This window comes from Contarinia nasturtii, unplaced genomic scaffold (assembly GCF_009176525.2).
Source record: "Contarinia nasturtii isolate CC-2019 unplaced genomic scaffold, AAFC_CNas_1.1 Cnas_scaffold_285, whole genome shotgun sequence".
Lineage (NCBI taxonomy): Eukaryota > Metazoa > Arthropoda > Insecta > Diptera > Cecidomyiidae > Contarinia > Contarinia nasturtii.
Genome location: NW_022197640.1, coordinates 6,139,715 through 6,155,741, shown reverse-complemented (window position 1 = coordinate 6,155,741; position 16,027 = coordinate 6,139,715). Strand labels below are relative to the sequence as shown.

The following is a 16,027-nucleotide window of genomic DNA, read 5'->3' as shown; positions in this document are numbered from 1 at the left end:
TAAAGAAGTTTGGTGATTGAAACAAACAAACTTTTCCACCAATTTGAAAAATCTAAACAATTTCCTGGCAACAAAATGCAAAAGTTAAACATATTCACAAATATTTGAATGGTTTTTTTTTTTGTTGTCATCGTCATGAGAACCATTCGAAACGACTTTTAAAAAACGAACCTTGATACACACATATAAACAGAAAACAATGGAAACTAACGCGTTCCCCCTTTGTTAGCACAATTATTCAAATCCCAGATTCTCACTCCACGTCTTTTAAAACAAACGTCTATAAATATTACATTTATATTTTTCGCATTTTCTATTTCTGTCGTACTTATTATCAAAGTTTCATCATCAAGATGTTGTTTCAACTTCCCTGCATCCCCCATGTTCGGCAATTATTTTGTTGAATGAAGGCGCGAGCAAAAGAAATGCTATTTACTCTTGAATGCAATTCAAACATGAGAAAAAGACATTTTTTCGGCCGTTATACCAATCAATAAGTTCGCTATTTGATGGGCGCATTTTCGTTGGTGTGAACAAACGCACTGATTAAATTTGAATGTATTATGTTCACTTGGATGGCCTTTGCAGCCGCTTGATTAGAATGAAAAAAAGGTGGTGCTTCAAATGAGCATTTCATCGTCTGATCACAAACACACATTTCGTCAATCAGACCAATTCTCATCTTCATTGCGAATGCACATAGTTCCATGGAGTAGATTTATACCATATTTTGCACTCATACACGAACAAAAGTCTCAATTACACATACTCATTCATTTCATTTGCTCTTCATATTGCCTTGTTTTGTTTGGGTATAATGCTTATAGGATATATGTCTCGGTGCATACGCTCGTTTGCCTTTTCTGTCCGTTCATAAAAAAAACTTTTCCATCGGCTGCCATTTCACGTAGCATTGAAATTGTGGAGAATAATTCGTGTCATTGAATAAAATCAATTAGAAAATTAATTTGATGATGCCGTCGATTGGTGTCGTCATACTCTCTCTTTCTCTCTCATTCATTGCACAATTCGTTCATATAGACATTGATTTGTGAACATTTTCACCGTCATACTCAGAGATGTAAATGTATCTGCAATCCATTATAAATTGGTATTGGTCGAAATTTTAATTATTTATGCTTGGCGATGAGCCAAAAAAAAAAAAAAAAACAAAACAAAACAAAAAGTTTTTCATCAATTCGAACCGATTTCGATCAACTTTTAACTATGAATGTGGTTGGCATTCAATTTTATAGTTACATTCAATAAAATAAAAACAAAAAAACCGCCAAAAATTAATGCAGAAGATTTCAATGAAAATTAAATCTATTTATTTATTTAATGAAATGTTTATTGAATTTACATCTCTGTCCAATTAATTTTTAGTAAAACGCTTTCAATTGGTTTTAATGTTCGCTTTTATGTTTCAACGCCAGAAAAAAAAACTGCATTTTCATGACGAAGAACTTTTTACACTTATCTCAATTCAATTTTAAATGTTATTCTACATAAAATCAATGTGAATGTGGAAAAGAAACAAAAAAAAATTCATCAATTTTTGTCGAAAATTTAATTGTTTTGTTTTTATTGCACATTTCCTGTTCCCTCTTTTATAACAACAACCGATCCACCGTTTTGATGTGGCTGATTCATTGATATTCATGACAACACAAAATCTCAACGGGAACGTAAAAATACAACACAATTACTCGATGCTCAAAAATGATTGCGCACTCGAAGGAAAAGGAAGACGGTCCGCTTTTCAAATTCTATGAAGTAATTATGGATGTTGGCGGTGAATTCATGCAAACAGTCAATTCAATGAAAGAAATTACACTATTCGCACCAAGCAACGAAGCTTGGAGCGATCCAATGGTACAGAATATCATTAGGTAAGTTGTATTATTCATTATGCCATAAAATTTTAAAGACTAAACAACCGAATGGCTGAATTTCTTTAGCATACTCAATTATGCCGACAAACACACACACACATGGAGAACAACCATTCCGTGTCATTTTTATTGAAGCTGTGCAGCACCATCTTCTGCTTTCTCATACACGTATTGTTATCTGATGAGGTATAGAGCTTAAACATTTCAGCTTTTTGGATGCTTTACAGTGCCTTTGAAATATATTCAAAATTCAACAACGTACTGACTAAATCATCCGCAACAAAAATCATCAACCCATCGACGAATATTTGGCGGTGAAATGCGGGCATTCATATTTACACAATGTTTTATTGAAATTAATCTGCTCATCAAATTCAAATATACGTGAATGAGCATGTGTGTGTGCGTGTGTCTGCGCAAATCGATAAATGTTGATTTGATAATTTTTGGCTTTTGCCAAGAGCTTTAAAATTAAAATATACATATGATATACGGTAAAACGATTCAATAGCCTCGTTTTATTTTACACACATGCAAAACCATGGTGGTTTGAGTGTTTGAAAAATGTCTTATATTTAATTTGAAATCTACACCAATTTGGTGTCTATTAAATTTGCAATTCTTGTTATTTATTCATTTTTTCCCTCTTCTATCTTGGAACTATTGTAGAGACCGAAACCGAATGCGAGATATTCTTAACTTGCATCTTGTCCGCGACCGCTTGAATACCGAACGTATTCGTCAGGGAAATCTTCAAAGCGTAAGTGAATTATTTACACATATGAATATTTTTGTAAATATCAAATAGCTCATTGAATGTTGAAGAATTCAAAATGGAATCGTATAGAACGCAATTCAGCAATTAGATTTTTCCTGTCTTATCGTTGATACATACGATCAGAATATATTCGATTATAGTTATATTTGCATCGAAATCAAGATTTGATTCGATTCGGAGTTTTTTTTTCCTATTTCAATGTTATGCTCAAAGATTTTCCATTTCTTCTTTATAATTTTCTCTTTTTTTTGTGTGTGTGTGCATATGTGTATATAACAGATTCTCCAAGTTCCGACTGCAGTGGATCGACGAAATTTATATTTCAACGTTATTACGAATCGTGAGGGCAATCAAACCGTCACAGTCGAAGGTGCTGGCGTAAATGCGACACTAATTCAAGCTGATATTGCACAGATGAATGGTTATGTACACATTATCGATCGAGTTTTAGGAGTTCCATTTGCTACAGTATACGATAAACTTCGCACCGATCCAATGTTGAAGTGAGTATTAAGAGCTCCGTGTCTATCTGTCTCATAAAATGATGTTATTTAAAACGTTTGTACGACAATTGTGTATGAGCTTGATATAGCTTCCGTTCCTTGCGAACAGGAATCAACAATTTTTTTTTCGCAGAAATTTCCCAAATTTTAGCAAAAAAAAAAAACAGATTGCCTGAGAGAACGAGAATAATAGATGTAGTTGAGTGAGCGCCAATGATATTATTTTATTTTACAGGCAGTTACGAATTTGATTCGGAGATTCGGAATCAAAATACAACGAAAAAATAGATGAAATGTGATTTTTATGCTCATTTTATTTTTATTCACAATGATTGAAATGAAAATCCAATGAAAAAAAAAATATAAACCGGATAGCGACGATCCACTTTCGATACATTCGCTTATATTTCTATTTTTTTATTTCTCCGATTGCAGTTCAACATACATCATGGGCCGAAATGCAGACTTTAATTCGCAGTTGAATGACACGAAACGACGATTTACCTATTTCGTACCCAGAGACTGGGCATGGCAACAAACCGAAATCGAATTCCCATCAACGCATAAAAAGCTATTTATGCCAGAGTTCTATTATCATGTAAGTGGAAAATTCTATAAAACTCTATCGCACTTTTTCTGTACACGAAAAAAAAAGAATTGCATTTTCTAAATACCAGTATGATTGATTTCGTTTCGTGTGATTCATTTACCTGAGACACGCGCGCGCGCGCGTTCATAATATTTAGTTTATTTTCATAAATAACTCATGTTTAAGCGGAAAAGAGAGCCCAGAACAAGAGCTGTATAGTGAAGCAGCGTGAGAATTTTTGTGAAAAATAAAAGCAAAAAATAAAACGACAAAAAGCAGGTAGAGAAAAGTTTTCAATAATGCATTCATCGATGAAGTTATTTAATATTATGAAAGTCCTGGGAATTCCCAACGGGAACTTTATGCAATGCAAGTAAAACAAACTACGCGAAATATATATATAAATATATTTGTCTCGGATCGTTACGAAGAATACAGAGATATTGATTTTACCATTTATTAATATTTCATTTTATGAGAATTCTACATCTTACAGTTAATATTAAAAAATAAAAGAACAAAAATGATCCTTTATGCAAAATGAAATTTGTCGAATTCATCAAAAGGAATATGTTACGACGGTGTTTACTTTAATGACAAAATTCATTTTTAAAAATGCTGCCAGAGAAAAATCAATACACACAAATAGTTTTCAATAACATTCCGGATGCAAATATGATAAAAACATCAACTTCTCTTGATATCAGTTCATAGCCAAAAGTTTTGTACTTGTCAATAAGCGTATATAAACAATTTTATTATATCAGTTACATTTTAATTTATAAATCTGAACAAAATAACGTAGATGCATTTAAAATTTTACAAACTTACTTTTTCGGTGACTTTTTTTTTTAAAAAAAGGTGAAAAAAGTCTTGCAGAAATGCACACTTTCTACTTTTTTGACAGTTCTTAGTTAAACAAAGTTGAAGCGAATGCAACGATTTCATCCCGTTCTGAACAAATATGGCACGTTAAAATGTACTTGATGTGTTATGGTTAAAAGAAAAAGATGGCGTTACGTTTGATGTTGAGCGATCAAATCAGAATATGATGTTGCTGTGGAATTTGTTTTGGCATCGAAGCATATAACTGTTTACCAGATTGTAAATAATATATCGGAAATATGACTTTATCTGTGTTATCTTTTGTGTTTTCACTTCATTATCGTGAGGTTGAACAATTAATTCAATTCGAGATATCGAATCAATTTTAATGCTTGAAACAACATAATGCAATACAATTTTGTTGAGCAAACAGGAAAACAAAATGAAATCAAAACAAAAGCAATGCGGGAACAAACCGTATGCATGTAACGTTTCGATTTAAAATCAAAAGTCTCTACATACATTTCAAGTAATTTCAAGTATGGATTATTGGATTATTGGATTAAAACGGGGAGTGTCCTATTTAAACAGTAAATTCAAATATAGTTACTCGTTGCTCAAGTTTCATAACTTATTGCAAGACGCCCGTGTGTGTATTGAATACACGAGAATAGTCTTTTATCCAAAAATGTTTCTAAGGCATGGATTGTCATCGCATGCCCGTTTGAAAAACGTTACCAATTTGAATACACTCGGTGCATGAATCAAAGGGTAGGATCTCCAGCCCGTGAAGTCAGCCCGTATGGTATCCAACATTGGACATCTATCTATGAGGTGGGCAGTGGTTTCCCCTTCTCCACCACACAGTCTACAGTCCGGGTCGTCTCTGAGATTTAGATTTCTCATATGAGAATTGACCCTGGCGTGCCCGGTAAGTAAACCAATTACCATCCGGAGTTCTTCCTTGGGCAATTTGGCTAATTCCACCGTGAGTTTTGAACATGTGAATTGAACGAAGTGTTTCGTTTGCTCACATGAGAACGTACCCTGCCAATTTAGGCGGGATCTGTTGCTGAGCCAAGTAGCTAATCGGTTCTTGACTCGTGAATATTCAATTGGTATGTATGGTTCTGGACCCTCTATTGCATCGTGTGCAGCCAATTTTGCCGCCCCGTCTGCCAGGTCATGCCCCCGAATACCAGTATGAGATTTGATCCAAACCACCCTAAGGTTGTTCGTTTCAGAAATGCGCTGGAGTGCCTCGTAACAGTTCATAGCCAAGCCATTTTGCATCTTAATATTCTTAAGATCAGTTATGGCTCCCAAACTATCTGTGAAGATAGCTATATTTCCCCGTACTGGGTCCCCCAGTATTTTGTATGCACAATGAATAATTCCAGATATTTCCGCCTGTTTGACTGTTGTTGTTTGTCCCAGGGGAAATGAATAGGTGAGGTTCTCTGCTTCACAGTAGAAGCCGCATCCACTACCTGTTTCTCTGACTGAACCATCAGTGAAAAAGGAGTTTTGTGCCCATTGTTTTTGCTGGAAGAATTCATTGAGACTTTTTGTTATAATAATCTCGAAACTCCTATCGAAATTGTAGGAGGTCGTAATTAGTTTGTCAGAAGGAGCCCCCAAAATCTTGTCAATATTGAAAAGATTTGTTAGGGCATCATCATGCAAATTTCTAGGACTTGTCCTAGTCTTTATTTCCATTCTCAATCTATAGGCCGTTTTCATTGCTTCAGACTCTATAAAGTCTTCCAGCCTTGGTAGACCCAAGAGAACGTCAAGAGAAGCTTGGGGGGTTGTTTTCATAGCCCCCGTGACACACAAGCTTGCTACTCGCTGTAGGTGGTTTAGCTTTTTTCTGGCACTAGCAGTCGCGGTGCCAGTCCACCAGATAAAAGATCCATATGCGAGCATGGGCTTGACAACAGCTGTGTATAGCCAAAGGAGGCATTTAGGGGATAGACCCCAAACTTTACCAATGGCAGACCTACAGCACCAAAAGACTTTCAGGCATTTCTTGACTCTGTACTCAATGTGGCTTCGCCATGTAAGTTTTGAGTCAAGCATAACACCCAAGTACTTTACATGATCTCTTTTTTCGATCCTTGAACCGAACAGAGTTGGGTTCCTAAAACCGTGGAGGTTTCTGTTCTTTGTGAAGATCATGAGTTCCGATTTTGCCGGGTTTACCCTGAGTCCCACCTCCAGACACCATTGTTCGACCAGCTTAACTGCTGACTGGGTTCTGTCTGATAGAGTACTCAGGAATTTTCCCCTACAAATTATGCTGAGATCATCCGCATACCCAATCGCCTGGTAGCCATTTTCGTGAAGTCTCTTTAGGAGTCCATTCACTACTAATAGCCAAAGGAGAGGTGACAGCACTCCGCCTTGGGGAGTCCCCCTCGTTGCATGCACTATCACCTCATCCCCCCGATTCCGAAAGGTTATGGTTCTGTTCATTAGCATCGAATTAATCCATTTTTGGATCATTTGGTTTGCACCAATTTCTCTTACACTTTTATTTATGGCTTCAAAGGATACATTATCGAATGCTCCTTCAATATCCATAAACGTAGTGACCATGAATTCCTTGTCCAAGAGTGTTTTCTCGGCCATGGATACAATTTTGTGGAGAGCCGTTTCGGTTGATTTACCCTGCTGGAAGGCGTGCTGACTACCATGCAGGTCACCCGAAGCCTCCAATATTTCCCTTAGATACCTTTCGATCAGCCGTTCTAATCCCTTTAAAAGGAAAGAGGAAAGACTGATTGGTCTAAAGGATTTCGGCGACGTATAGTCATCTTTTCCTATTTTTGGAATAAAAGTTACTTTTACATTTTGCCATGAGCTGGGGACGTATCCCAGAAGTATCGAGGACTTGTATATGGATACAATTATATCTCCGATAATATCCCATGTTTTTTGTAAAAGCACTGGGTATATCTCGTCTAGGCCTGGCGATTTGAATGGGCCAAAAGATGAGATGGCCCATTCCACCCTCCTGGGAGATACGAGATTTTCGATGAAAGCGTCAACATATGCGTTTTGGACTGGCTCCAAGATTTCTTGGGCTGGCAACGCATGTGTTACATTTTCAGGGAAGTGCGTATCAAGTAGGAGCTTTGCAGTCTCTTCATCAGACTCCGTGTAGCTTCCATCTTGTCTCACAAGTATTCCTGGACCCTGGGCGGGGTCCTTAGCCAGAATTTTGTGTACTCTTGAGGTGCTTTTAGCCCCCTCAATTCTGCTAAAGAATCTCTTTTCAGAGTTCTTTTTAGCAACAAGAATTTCACTGGTGTACTTGTTCCTACTCCTTCGCCATATTTCATGACAGAGTGGGCCTTGAGGTGTATCCTTTCTTGCTAAATATATTCTAAGTAGTCTTCTGGATTCCTTTCTTAGCCTTTTTAGGTCCGTATTCCACCAATAATTGTTCTTTATCTTAATTTCACGCTCAGGGCATGAAATATGGTACGAAGTCTTCAAGAGATCTGTCAGACTTTCAGTTGCTTGGTCTAAACGATCCCTTGTAGAGATGTCCAGACACAGTCTTCTGAGTGCTGTAGACCCTTTTCTTACTTCGTTTCTAAGTAATTCCCAGTTTGTATTTCTAGGGTTTCTGAATTTATTCTGTGCTCGGCGAGCACATAATAGTTGGAAGCGAATCTCTCTGTGGTCAGAGAGTCTATCTTCCTTTGTAACATGCCAATTCTTCACGAAATGCGAGAAATTAGCAGATATCAAAGTTATGTCTAAGACTTCCGACCTGTTTCTGGTAACAAACGTTGGTTGTACACCTCTGTTTAAGATGAGCAGGTCAGTCGTTGCAATATATTCGAGAAGTAACTCACCTCTACGGTTTGTGTCACTACTTCCCCAGACCGTGTGATGCGCATTTGCATCACCCCCCAATATTATTGGAAGTGATCGGTTAATAGAATAATCATATAATGCTCTAAGTCCTTCTCCTGGAATATCTTCATTCGAAGGGTTTGCCAAGTAGAAGGAGCTTAGTATCACATCTGAATCAAGAGTACTGCCCTTACCCAGTTTCACTGCCGTGGTGTCCCGTGAACTGAACTGTGGCAAAAGTGTCAAGCTCAGTTCCTTGGAAGCAACGATACATGATCTATTGGGCTCGTTCGACTGATTCAAATACAATAAATTCATCTTTTCGGTGTCAAAGCCACATATTTTGTTCTTGACAACCCAGGGCTCTTGAATCAAAAAGATGGAGTTTTGTTTTTTTGTTTGCATATCACATATTGACTTACACACAAGTGCAGTCGCTGCCTTGCTTTTATGCAAATTTATTTGATGTATGCTAATCCATGCCAGCGCGTTCAATTGAGTTGAGTTGCTGGCTGTAGATACAGCGTGTGTGGATGAACTGTTATTTGTATTAGCCATGGCTATATCAAACTACAGTTCACGGAGGAAAAGAAGCAGAGAGCTTCGGGTATCAGATGCATCAGTCGATGCCTCTGGATTCCCGTTGCTCTTCCCCATCTCCCCCAGTATCCATGGCCTCTGGGCCATGTAAAGTATTGGATGCGGTGTCCGATAGGGCAGTAGTCTCTGCAGATGTCTCCGCTTGTTCCTGACCGCCCATTTCAGATACCTCATTCAAGAGGGTGTCAGAAGGTTTCCGTTCAACCACAGTTACATCAACGTTCCGATATGAATCGTCACGTTGTGCTTCAAGGTTTTCTGTCCCTTCTGTATAAGTGTCGGAATCAGATTCCGATGAAACCACTATCTCATCCATGTTTTCAGTTCCTTTCTTTTCAGCAGGGTCTGATTTTTTGGAACGAGTGATTTCATAAAGGCGGGTTTTAGACATCCCCACCTTGAAAACTGGGCCTTTCTCGAGGAGAACGGCCCGGTCCCGAGGTCTGACACTGACAGTGAACTGAGTGCCATTTGCCTCTTTTTTGGAGTTCAAGAGTTTGAACGAGATTGATGCGAGAGGAGGATTTGCTGATTTCAACAAGATCTCCGCATCTTCCCAATGTTCAAGCTGCTTGAAAAAACCAGTGAAAAGTGGTGGGCGTGGTATCTTACTGAATTCACAGACAATAAGAGGAAGTTCCAGCTTGGTAGCCAGTCTTCCAGCCACGCCCATTAACCATGCACTGGAGCGATTGTCATCACACACAATCTTAACAACTCCACGCGTGCGGGTGGTACTCTCAAAAGTTGGCGCCTGGGTGCCGGCTCGTACATCCTCGACCATGATGACGTTTAATTTCAAGTATAACCAGATGCCAAAGCAAGAAGCAGAAAATTAAACAAGTGCTCGTTACAGTCAAGAATTGATTTTTGTTCATATGTTTCTGTGAATGTGTAGCACAGATGATCGAATTAATTAAAATCGATTCCACAAAAACCGATGAATCTATGCGATCGAAATAAAATCGTAGCATTGATGGAATATCGAAAACAACCACAGCAACCGTACAAAAATGAATTTATTTGACCGACGAGAAAAACATGCGAACGGCAATTTGAATGAGTTTCAACAATGCATTTCGACGTTCTTTTGTTCACTTTTATTATTATTAACATCAGGAAGGCAACGAACATCTAACGATATCAATTTCTTAATTGATAATTTCGCATTGGCCAAAATCCAAAGCAAAAGACCAAATCGAATATAATGGCCATAATTTGGCTCTATTGTGCGTGAAACTGAAAAGAAAACATTTTTATTTCGAGAACATTGTGCGCTCTTAATTAAATAAGAAAGCATACCCTTCTACCGCTCCAATCACCTGTGCAGTATTATTTTCATTGCCATTAACATGAATGAACAACGAATTTACTCTATTATGCTTGTGTTCCGCCCTCCTCCCCCCAAATCAATAGCTAATGAAACCCCAAATTTTCTGCTATTTTTTCTTTGCAGGCTCGCTTGGTTTTGGAAAGACATTTAGTGATTTCGGACAAAGCTTTCACTATGGCTGATCTTCGAAATATGGGCAACGATTCGATAGTTTTACCAACGATTCGAGACGCACTCACCATACGAGTTAGAGAAGATGGAAAACGTAAGTAACCGAATAGTAAATGGATTTGCATATATGCATGTATTACTTCAATATTCTATGATGAAATATGTTAAAATTTGTAGTCAAGTTGCGTGCAACATTTTGTCTTGAAATGTAAACATAAAAAAAAATAAAAACTTACATAAACATAACATACATTTCAATAGGATTCAATAGGATCTTAGAATATGATGAAAAATCGAAATGTGTTTTCAATTTGAGTACAGTTGCTGTCAATGTAAATTCAACGCGTGCTTTTATGCTTTTCAAGTCAATTTATTCAGTTTATGTGATGCAAGTTTCCACATAACTTTCATATCTGATCACAAAATCACTGCACAATGACATAGCTGACAAATTGTAAAATTGAGATAGGAGATGAGAAAAAATTGTACGACTCTACTTGTATGACGAACGAAAGTTTCGACTTGAAATGACATCAAACATCGAAAACTCTCCATATAGACAGACATTGCATTTTGACCATTCGTTTTTATAAGAAAATTTGAGCTGACATTTCTAGTGACATTTGGTTTATTTAATGCAACGAGCAAACACACATAGATAGAGAGATGCGTTGCTCTGTATGCGGTGAACATTCATCGTTTGCTTTTCATTTAAGATGAAATAATCTTGAGTGAAGATTTACACTCAAACAGCCTATTCAGGCCACTTCCATTCAAACAATGTATATAAATTGGTGAATATGTAAAATATGCAATTATTTTTCATTTGATTTAATATATACAAGAGCCATTTCAAATATTGCTTTAATTAAGAATAGTTCACGTTCCGTTTGATAGTTCAATGTTCCTTAAGTCGATGCTTGTATGTAAAAGGAAATTGAAATAGTCAACAATGACGCGTCCAACATGCTCGGTTCTGCAAGTGTTGAGTGTATGCCACTTGATAATAGTGTTTCCAAAATGCAGTAACTAATGGAAGCTAGGTTTGCCCCTTTCTAAGATTCAGAAAATTGTTTTGATTTGCTAGAGTTTTTGTCAAAAATATTTTCTTGGGTTTTAGACGAAAATATCTTCTTAGGTTTTTGACGAGGGAAAATTTCTTTCAAATTGCTAGGGTTCAGAATGGAATCAAGAACTTTTTATTAGAATGAATGTTTTGAATTTTTTTCGAGTTGCTAAGATTTTTGTTGAAAATAGTGTGGAACTTTTTTGGTCGTCAATTTTGACCAGAAATTTATCCCAGATAAAATTAGAGTTTTGCAAATTAAACTTCCCCTCTTGAAAATTGTTTTGACATTAATGCATTATTTACTGAACCATTTTTCACATTTTGATAAATTCAGATGTTTCACATGATTCGTACGTTGTACTTAGTTCTGCTATTTTATGTTTATAAATTCGTATACATTCGTATACCTGGATGTAGTGAATGGGTGAATGTTCATTTTGGCCGCAAATAGATTTGAAATGTTCTCGACTATTTACACTTCTCTCTATCGTTCCTTTACGCTTAATGATTTGACTAGTACTTGCTCAATTCAGCATGTAATATGCATTTGCACTATCACTTAGGTTAATGAGAATTTAATTTATCAACTTCGCAGCACTTCCTAATGCACTGTGTGATGCTTTTATACCGATTGGTGTTGATTGAAATATTAACGCAATTAACGCGTTTTTTTAAAATTGTACACCTGTTTTGACCTTAATTCAATGCACAACATTTGCAACGGAAAACTAGAACGAAAATGTGCTCAACGCTTTCCTATCGTCAAGCTAAATATGAACACGTGCAAAGCTTATCTAATTTGATTAACAAAGTTTAATAACATTTAAATGACACAATCGCAATCGATATTAATGGTTATTGTGGCGTAAATTTGTAATTAGCCATGATATATTCGATTCATATAAGCCAACAAACCTGTCAAATGAACATTTCATGAAACACGTCATTCGATGAACGTTTAAATTAACAAAAAAAAATCAATCAACACATTTAGGTCCTTTTGGAAAAAAGTGCGTTTGGTTTAATATTACCCGCATAATGTATTTAGGACATTATCCAATGTACGAATGTATGTAAAGCTGACTCTGTTTTGACGAATTTTTATCTCTCAATGAAATTGGATAAACAAGTATTATTTCATGATCCATTTATAAATGGATGGCAATGACATTGACATATGCCGTATCAGCTTTCCTCGGTTCAGTTTTAGGCGGTAGCGGTGCGTGTGTGCGATGACGTTGATAAAGATTTTGACACTAGTGGTCAAGAGCATCGAAGTTCACACATTTGAGCCCATAATAATATTCGAACACGTTTTCTGTAGAATTTTTGGTAATAATCCAATACATTTTTTTTCATTAGCGACGAGAAAAACATCCAAAATATAGTCTGACTTTTGAAATTATCGTAAACAATGTAGATGATGTAAACAATTCGGAAAAACACAACGACGACAATTTATTGACAAGTGTTAATTAAGCATTTATTTCAATTTATTTATATATAATTAGGTGAAATAAGATCAATCACAACTTCAGTCTTTCTTGAATGTAAAAAAAAAAATCGGAATATCTTCAATATAAATAACAATCATTGAAGTTCAATGATTGAACTATTTGAAAATCAAATTGAACAATAAATATTTGATCGCATTGATTCTTGACACGTCAAGTATTTCATTCGATGTGAAGATGACACGAATTTCATATTGAAATCGGTTTGTTACCATGACCGCAACATATGTCTCTGGGCGTATCTGCATTGAGTGATTTCAACTACGTGATCCGTACAAATTCTACCATGTACACATTGGTCGGATACACGCAATTCATATGGTAATAAAATCATCAATGTGATGCTTGATTTGTTCAAGGGTTCGATGAGTTCTGGTTCAACTTTTTTTTTACAACTTGACTACATTTAATTTATGTATTTCATTGATATATCATTGACTGTATCCACATCAAAACCCCACTTTATTCTCCTTTTTCACCCACTACCATTTCACTTCTATTTTTGTTTCCGTTCATTTTCTATAGGCTATTCTATTCAGTGGAATCATCGAAATATACCAGTCTTTCGGCCAGATGTCGAATGTACAAATGGAATTATTCATGTTATTGACCATCCATTTTTGGTCGATAGTGACATACGTGTAACAGCTGGAAGCAGCCAACCATTTGATGGAATTCGAACAACAGCAATTTTACTTGTTGCAAACATCGTAATGCTAATAGTTGCAAAGAATTTGGTGTAAGCAAAATCAGGCGTAAGAATCGTATAGCGTAAATAAACAAAAAAAAACCAATAACAACAACATGAAGAAGAAGGAGAACAGCAACCACAACCAACTAAAAGATAATTAAATGAAGACAGAAACAAAGTAGAACACTGAAAATGTAAGAAACAAAAAAAATATATGATTAACGACAAAAAAAATTGCAATCACAATACAAAAGAAAAAAGAAGAAATGTGTCAATAAACAGAAACTGCACACTTTTCATTTCTATTCGGTCGTTGGCGATAATATTTGAATCAATGGAATTCCATTTTAATTTTAAATGTCTTATGACAAATTTTTAATTTTTTTTTTAAAGAAAATGTAAAAAAACCAGCTCGAATTTTGATATTCATTTGAAGCATATACATATTTCAATAGATCATAATAGTGCTTTCTGTTACGGCATACTGATAGAATTCCACAGAGAATAAACTATGAATCAAACTCTATAAATAGTATCGAATGGCTTCGTTAAATTGAATTGCAGCAGATCTTTTCATACTATATGTCTGTGTATTATATATCCGTAGTGTTTCATTTAAAATTGACCACTTTATAAAACAGTTGAAATAGCTCTAACCAAATGGTTTATTGAATCAGATCTCAATCCAAATAGCTTATGTTGACGAATGCTGTTCGGTTGCGAATACAAAATTCAATTGGAATGGTTTTCGGCTGAAAGAAGATGAGAAGAAAAAAAAACTCAAATATAACAAAAAACCGCAAACTTAAAGGTATATTACCATTATTTTGCTTATCATATTTTCCTAGATTTATTCATTCGATTTAAAATAAGATTTAATTGTAATTCTGTTCACTGTTCACATTCAAAATCCAGAATTTTTACCGTGCTCAGTCGTGTGTACATGCGCTCGCGTCGTCTACATTCATAAACTTCAATAAAATATTCCCATTTGAAATGAATGAAATGTTTCAGTTTTTTTTTTTTGTTTCAATCCTTTTCTCTCTATCTGCTCATTCGTTGATTCATTCTCTCATTCCACTGCATCATCAAACACGTCTGTCGTGTTTTGCAAAGAATGGGACAAGTCACACGATGACGTCGAGAGAGTCGAAACGAAGATGATGAAACAGATCATCGCAAAATGGCAATAAAGCATCGAGTGGGTTAACGTCATAAATTAAATAACATAAATCTAGAATTTCTCTCTCGAGCAATTGCGTGCATCGAATGCATGATGGTGGTGATTTTCAGTGCGTAATGTTCAATGTATGTTTTTATTGTTGCACACGACCGATTTTCTAGTATACACTTATAAACTTCATTCAATCTAATTCATGTGATTTGTATGGTATGCTTTGTGTTTTGGAATGTTTCCGAATGAAAATTTTGTAAAGTGTCACAAAACTGTGTAACAGCAGCAACAACAGCGATGCCATCGGATTTGTATTGCCCACAGTGATACGGCAGACCAATGTTATTGTTTTTTTTTCCTCCCTATCTATCTCTCTTGTTACTTCGACAAATGTTACATTTAAATGTAGCACTCTGTCCACCACCCATAAACATTCAATAGAAATGTTCTACCATTTACATTTGTATGAAGCTGTAAAACACTTGCCGAAAATATTATCATGTTCAATTTTCAAATTTAATGTATTCATGATCTATTGCTATAGTTTTACAAAATGAAATATCTCCCTGTGTCTCTCTCTCTGAATACATTTGTATGGGACAGCAAAACCAATTCAGTTGGATAACTTGTAAATGAATTGCCGAAATATTATGAACAAAAACCGATCGAATCAAAACTGAAATGAATCCTATAAAATACATGACGTTTTTTATGCTCTCAAAATCCGTACACAACATCATAATATTCAATAAATGTGAGAAAATGGAATTTTGGTATGCTCCTTATTTGTACACACACTATATCTGTGCTGTTTGCTGGGATATGTGAACGATACTGCAATTTTTTTTTGAAGCCAAACGATTCGGATACGCGTGATTGTAAAACAGTAAAGCACTTTATTGAACCAATATCGACTAACTTAATGAATATCAAAATTCGAATGCAATTTTAAGTTGACATTTTATTGAAAATGTTGTATCCAGTCGGTATGTTCCATTAAAATAATATATTTAAT

The 16,027-nt window shown here is 35.7% G+C and overlaps 1 protein-coding gene across 4 annotated transcripts in view; it reads left to right on the top strand.

Annotated features, from left to right (window-relative positions):
* The window catches only part of LOC116337525 (fasciclin-1), a 96,069-nt gene extending 80,042 nt beyond the window's left edge, over positions 1 to 16,027 (top strand). For all 4 annotated transcript variants that reach the window (XM_031762166.1, XM_031762165.1, XM_031762163.1 and 1 more), the window contains 6 exons: positions 1,741 to 1,892; positions 2,565 to 2,655; positions 2,953 to 3,176; positions 3,612 to 3,774; positions 10,517 to 10,658; positions 13,673 to 16,027. In XM_031762166.1, the coding sequence (XP_031618026.1) occupies positions 1,741 to 1,892; positions 2,565 to 2,655; positions 2,953 to 3,176; positions 3,612 to 3,774; positions 10,517 to 10,658; positions 13,673 to 13,890 (990 nt within the window). In that variant the 3' untranslated portion in view covers positions 13,891 to 16,027. The remainder of the gene's footprint in view (positions 1 to 1,740; positions 1,893 to 2,564; positions 2,656 to 2,952; positions 3,177 to 3,611; positions 3,775 to 10,516; positions 10,659 to 13,672) is intronic.